This window comes from Pteropus vampyrus, unplaced genomic scaffold (assembly GCF_000151845.1).
Source record: "Pteropus vampyrus isolate Shadow unplaced genomic scaffold, Pvam_2.0 Scaffold510, whole genome shotgun sequence".
Taxonomy (NCBI): domain Eukaryota; kingdom Metazoa; phylum Chordata; class Mammalia; order Chiroptera; family Pteropodidae; genus Pteropus; species Pteropus vampyrus.
Window position 1 is genome coordinate 322,680 of NW_011889291.1, and position 6,687 is coordinate 329,366.

Here is a 6,687-nt window from a genome sequence, read left to right on the forward strand (position 1 = left end):
TTTTTTTTTTTCTATATATACATACCTGTTCACTGGAAGAAAGCACTTTACAGCTTTTCTTTGGCACATCTGAATTGCCAGCATCACTACTCTTGTGTTTTGGGGCCATAATTAAGTAAAATAAGGGTCACTTGAACACAAGCACTGTGACCATGACAGTTGAGACAGTTGATCTGATAACCAAGACAGCTACCCAATGACTAATGGGCGGGGATCATATACAGTGTGGATACAAAGAATAAAGTAATGTTTCATGTCCTGGGCAGGATAGTTGGATGGCAAGAGATTTCATCACATAATTCAGAATGATGTGCAATTTAAAACGTACGAATTGTTTATTTTAATAAACAATTTAATAAATTTTCCATTTAATAGTTGTGGATAGCAGTTGACCACAGGAAACTGAAACCATGGAAAGCAAAACCACGGATAAGGGGGAGACAACTGTACATACTCTCCCACCTGTTGGTTCACTTCTAGGAAGACTTTCTCTGAAAACAACCAGTGAGCAAAGATTTGTGCCAAGATATTTATCTTGGTGAGGCTTATAAATATGGAAAAACAGTTACAGTAACCTGTTGTAAACCCAGAACTTCCATATACAAGAATACTATGTAACCATTATGATGATGAAATAGCTATGTTCAATGACAGGGAAACATGGTCACAGAAACAGGAAGAAAAGTTTCCCACACACAGCGGGCGGTACGAGCTCATTTTTGTAAAATCACACAATTGCTTACAATTAAAAATATGTAAAGAAAAAAGTCTGGAAGGACATGAACCACAAAGGTTGCGATTATGGATAATCTAAACTTTTCTTCCTGCCTGTCTCACAAGAAATTCTTTTCTATAAGGAACAAAGGTGATTCTCATTAAAAAAAAAAAGTGGTCAGGCTGGTTAGGTGTGGACGAGCACCATTGCCGAGGGAATGGCATTAGTGAAATCACAGCAGTGCAAGAAGAGGGCGTGTCTGGGAAATGACAAGCAGTTCTGTCTGGCCTGAGAGGTGGGTAAGTGGGGGCACAGAAGCTAGATGAGGGAGACACGTTCCCAGGAGACCTGGGAGCTGCAGGCGGGATATTGGCTTTATTCTGACCAGAGGTGCAGAGCAATGAGACAGAGTTGGGTAAAGCTGGGCTGGAGGCTGGGGACCAAGTGGCCAGCATGACAGACAGTTCAAGAGAGTGGTGGCTGGCTCCTGGTCCCCCATGGGCCATATGGCGTCTGCAGAGGGACCAGACACTAAGACAGAGAGCAGGGCAAGGCTGCACAGTAAGGCTAACTAGCGACTGTGGATGTGACGGGGGTGACAAATGCATGTCCCCAACATAGGGGATGGGGCCTGGCAAGCCAGAAACATTCTGAATCTTGAGGCCAACATGTGAAACATTCTCAGCATCCAAGCTACCACCCTGTCCCTCACTCCTCCCGTCACCAGGGACTGGGCCATGGTTGACACTCAATAAACATTTGCTGTGTGAATGAATGTTCAGATAATCTACATTCTCCCTCAGTCCCCAGACCCTTCATTCAGTCATTCACAGATTGTGGCTACCTCCAGGGATACAGAGATTAATAAGGTCTCTGCCTCTGAGAACTATATGGACCCAATGGCCAAGAAAGTTCCACCTTCAGTGCAGTGTGGAAACCCATGCTGCAGGTCTGCCGGTTGCTATGGGAACCCCGAAGAGAAGCATCTAAAGCTGACTGGGTTGGGCCAGGGAAGGCACCCTAAAGCAAGAGACCTGGGAATTGAGGGGTTTTAAAGCAGGTGAGTGACAGGGTGACATATGGCATGTTAAAGATTCCTTTGCTGAGAATGGTCTGGAGGGAGCACGGTGGCCCGTTACGAGGCAAGAACACTAGTGCAAACAGAGGATGACATGGCCTGGTCTAGGATGAAGGCAGGGGAGATAGAGGAAAGGGATGGAACCGTCCAGAAGGATAAGAGCCTTCTGGATGTCAAAGGTCATGCTTAGGTTTCTAACCAGAGCCACTAAGTAGAGAGCAGGCCGTTCATTAAGATGGGGATACTGGGAAACAAGCAGTAGGCTGGTGGGAGAGTCAAGGTCAGTTTGGAAAACACTGAATTTGAAGGGTTGAGGCGTCTGGAGCTCAGGGGAGCTTCGTGGTTGAAAGAGTGGTAGCAAAATAAAGGGGAAATTTAAGCTGTAAGGAGCATCGACTCAGCACAGTGTGAGCTTAGGAAGAAGAGGCCTGGGAATAACCCTGAGGACTGCTGAAGTTAACAGCTGGGAAGGGACTGCAAGAGAGGCACAGCGAGGCCTCAGGCGGGTGAGAACCAGGATGGGTGGTTCACAGAAGCTTCTGGAAGTAAAAGGAGACAATTTGCCAAGCTCTGTGACAAGCTCTGTGAACAGGAGCAGGAGGACAATAGCTAGAGCAGTGGTTCCCACCCTGAGTGATTCTGTTTCCCAGGAAATACTTGGTGATGTCTGGGGACATTTTTTGACGGTCATAACTCGGAAAAAGTGCCTCTGGCATCTAGTGGGTAGAGATCAGGAATGCTGATCAGCATGCTACAATGCACAGGATGCCCCCCACCCCCAAACTTGAATTATCTCATCTCAAATGTCAATAGTGGTCAAGCGCCGAAACCCTGAGCTACAAGAAGTCAGAGGATCTTAGCAAGGATTTTTTTTTTTTTTTTTTTTTTAAAGAGCAGAGACTGGAGGATGCTGAATGCTGAAGGAACAATCTTGGGAAGACCCAGAAAAGTAGGTACTTGCATAGCTTGAGGTTCCTGAAGAGCAGAGACTGGAGGATGCTGAATGCTGAAGGAACAATCTTGGGAAGACCCAGAAAAGTAGGTACTTGCATAGCTTGAGGTTCCTGGGGTGCTGAGAAGGAATATGATCCAAGACAGAGGTAGAGATGGCTGTTATTTTCACTGCAGAGTAGGAGGCAGCCATCAGCTGAGAAGAAGGGGGCCTGAGGAGGGGAAATGCGCTGAAATGGTTGCTGTGGGGGATGGGGAGAGCCCTCATTGCAAGCCGAGCTCAGCTGGAGATTTGATTTGACACGCCTGTCTGTCTCTGGGGTGGGCAGCAGGAGCCTGGCTGGGAGAAAGCAGTTGGAGGAAAACAGCCATGTCTGGGGTTTCACCAGAGCAGTGTAATAAAAAGACAAAGGGGCGGCGAACTGGACAGCAAAGAAGTTTTCACACACTGGTGACAGGAGAAGAGTGAGCACGCAGTAAGTTGGTCATAAAGCTACATTCATTTAATTTAAGAACTGCTAGCAAGGTGCTGAGCTGAAATGCAAGTCCAGGCCCACCAACTCCATGACTCCGGTACACTACACTTATCTTGCTTAAAGATAAGAAAAAGTTTATCTCCGAATTGAAATAACTTTCCAAGTACACTTTTACTGCTTTCACGGTTCTCAAAACCAGTTCTCTACCCTCCAGGGCAATATCACCAAATCTAGGTGTTCCTACCAACATAGCTCACATTCCTTTGAAAACCACAACAAGAGAAGACACAAAGAAGCCAGGTACCACAAACGCAGATAGGAAGGCAACACTGAGGAACATCAATGGGGCTGAAAATCCCCTTCCACCAGAACATAAATGGAGATGGCTAGTGGCAGAGGAGAATTTCAAAACCCTTGTGAACAAAGGCTCTCTCATTCAGGAAGGTCTCCTGATACAGGAGATAGTGGCTTCTAGAACATTCTAACACTGTTCAATTTTGTATATTATCTAAAGTTCCTATTTAGAAAACAGTTATTAAATCACAGACTCTCAGAATTAGAAGGGTCCTTAAGTCTCTGAGCCCCGTGCCCCGCTCTGGTGAATGTCTGGTGAACGCCAGCCCTTCCAGGTGGCATCCTGGGACGGTGTCCTCCGGACACTAGCAAATGCTGAGAGTCGACACAGCAGGACAATGGGTACATGGGGGTCAATATGTTACTATGCTTTTATATAAATTTGAAGAAGAGATTAATTTCCATAAGCAAAATAAGTTGTTTACTTTAAAGTTACTTTTCAGTGTAGAGAATTATAGTTGCACAACCCAGAATCCTCCTGGGAGGACCATCCATTCCTCACCTCACCAGAGTAGAGCGGAGAAAGTGGAAGGGGAGTCGGGGAGGGGAGGAAGAGAGGGAGAGCTCCCTGACACAGTGTTCCTCCCTGGGCAGAAAAAAAAGGCAGAAGTGCTTTGTCAGACCTAATCTTTCCATGTTTTTCTCCAAAATCCTTGAAACCGTGTTCTCCGAATGAGGGCTGCTCTGTGAAGTGGGCCTTACCAGGTACTGGGCCTTCCACAAACCCTTACGAGGAAGGTAGTTGCATCAGGAGGTAGGCACCACCACCTCCACACTATGGATGGGGGCACTGAGGCTAGAAGTCACAATCTGAAGAAGTAGAAGGTGGGGCTTTGTGTGGCCTGCTAACCCCACAGCCAGCCTGCTGAGCTGCTGCCCTGCTGCCACCCCCACACTGAGTTCAACCTTGGTACATTTCAGATGTTCAAGTTGATGGCGTGACAGTAGTCAGGGTGACCCAAATGTAACGAAGGGCCACCGATGGGGAACTCAGCATTCTGCTGCAGGCCTGGCCATGTGTGGGGACCTGGGAAGACAGGAATGGGCCTGCCTAGGGCAGGGATTGGCCAGAGTCCCTTCCACAAGTGGGCCCAGGCCAGGCCAGGCCGGGCTGTCCTTCTTTGGTCCCTTCCAGTTCTCAGAGTAGACCCCGTTTCTGGTGTTTCCTCGTTTTTCTTCCCCTCCCACCATTTTATTTTAGACGTGCTCTCTGTCTGACGATGAATTCTTCCTCTTTTGGGAACCTATGTTCAATATTACACCGGGGCAGTGGCAAAGCGGAGTTTGAGATAAAAATGAAACATCAGAGGCATCACTGCAAGACTGCAGCTCTTCTGCACTGAGGAACGTGGCAGAGTCACAGGCAAAGAAGATAGTGCTTAGCAGGACGGTCACAAGCATCCCCTTTACAAAAATGTCTCGGTTTCTTTACCTGCGACTTTATCCCGAATAAGTTTTGCAGATTCGACTTCACCGATACTGCTGAACAGACTTCGCAACTCATCCTGGGTCATGTTCTGAGGCAGGTAGTTGACGATTAAATTCGTTCTCCCGATGTCATCCCTGCAGTCTTCGGCCATGTGGTCTTCATAACCATTAGACATTGTATTTTTCAAAAATCTGCAGGGGGAAAAAAAATCAAGTAAATTCCTAATATTCATATTGCAGAATGTGAGGCAAAGCTAATGACTACACTGGCACCTAGACGGTTTTCTCTTCAAAACTCAAGTTCAACTTCTGTCCACACAAAAACCTGCATACAGATGTTTATAAGGGCTTCACGCACAATTGCCCCCAAACTAGGAGCAACTAAGATGTCCTCCAGTAAGCAAATGGAGAAAGAAACATCATACAATGGAGTCTCACTCAGGGATAACAAGAAATGAGCTATAAAGCCACAGAGACATGGAGGAACTTTAAATGTATGTCGCCAAATGAAAGAAAGAGCTTGAAAGGCTATATATTGTATGATCCCATTTATATGACGCTGTAGAAAAGGCAAAACTATGGAGACAGTAAAAAGATGAGTGATTGCTGGGAGATGGGGGGAGGGAGGGATGAACAGGCAGAACACAGATTTTTAGGGCAGTGAGGTGATTCTGTGTGATACTGTAATGGTGGATACATGTCTTTCTACATTTGTCTAAACCCATGGAATGTACAATACCAAGAGTGAATCTTAAAACAACTACAGGCTTCAGCTAATATGTATCAGTACCGGTTCATCAATTATAACAAAATACCACACTAATGTGAGTCGTTAATAATAGGGGAAACTGTGTTGGAGGAGAGGTATATGAAAACTCTGTACTTCGTAGCCTGTCTGTAAACCTAAAACTGCTCTAAAAAATAAAGTCTATTAAAACAAAACAACTGCAAGTTCAACCATTTCCACTTACTATGAAGGTTTCAAAGAGACATACAATTTCAGCACTGTCATTCAAGCTCCTGTGAAAAATGTTTTGGCTTGTCTCTTGAGAGCGTTCCGAAGATTTCGGGTTGCTTTCTCTCGTCTCCACGTGCACTACTGATGAATGCAGCTGTACGTTGAGAAGCCTGCGATATCCAACTTGGACACCCTGTCTGTCCTCGGACAGGCAGGCAATGGTGCCTTGCATCCCTGTCTTTCAAAGGCCATGGTGATTGTGCCAGGAAGGTTAGGGTTTCTCTAGCAGTTAGAGGAAGTTGGTCTTGAGAGCTTGCAGGCTTTAGAACGCCTTTAGCCACCTGCAGAAGTTCTTACTTCCAGTGACAAACATCAAAGTACAGTGATGGATTTGGAGTAGAGTCTGGATTGGTGCAGCTGAGAGCACCAAGATCACTCTTTCAACTCACACTGGGCTCACTTATGAGCACAGCTGTGTGGCTGTCTAATCTAAGCTGTCTCAAGTCCCTCCCTTTAAATACGCAGGCACTCACAACTCCCCTCGCCCCCGTGGCCCAAAACCATCATCACCGAGAGAAAGCCTTGCTGCCCATTAGCCTGGAGGTCTCAGGGAACAGCCTAACCCCTTCTTCAGACCCCTATAGCCCAAGCTCTGCTCTTATGCTTGAACACCCTGTGCCCACTGTATGGCAAAAGGCATCAGAAACAGACAAGCAGCAGACTGGGA

General features: G+C 46.4%; 1 protein-coding gene across 1 annotated transcript in view; it reads right to left on the reverse strand.

Annotated features, from left to right (window-relative positions):
* The window catches only part of ELAVL1 (ELAV like RNA binding protein 1), a 20,984-nt gene extending 15,760 nt beyond the window's left edge, over positions 1–5,224 (reverse strand). The window contains exon 1 of the mRNA XM_011383275.2: positions 5,007–5,224. Coding sequence (XP_011381577.1) covers positions 5,007–5,178 — 172 coding nt within the window. The 5' untranslated portion in view covers positions 5,179–5,224. The remainder of the gene's footprint in view (positions 1–5,006) is intronic.
* Positions 5,225–6,687: the final 1,463 nt, after the last annotated feature.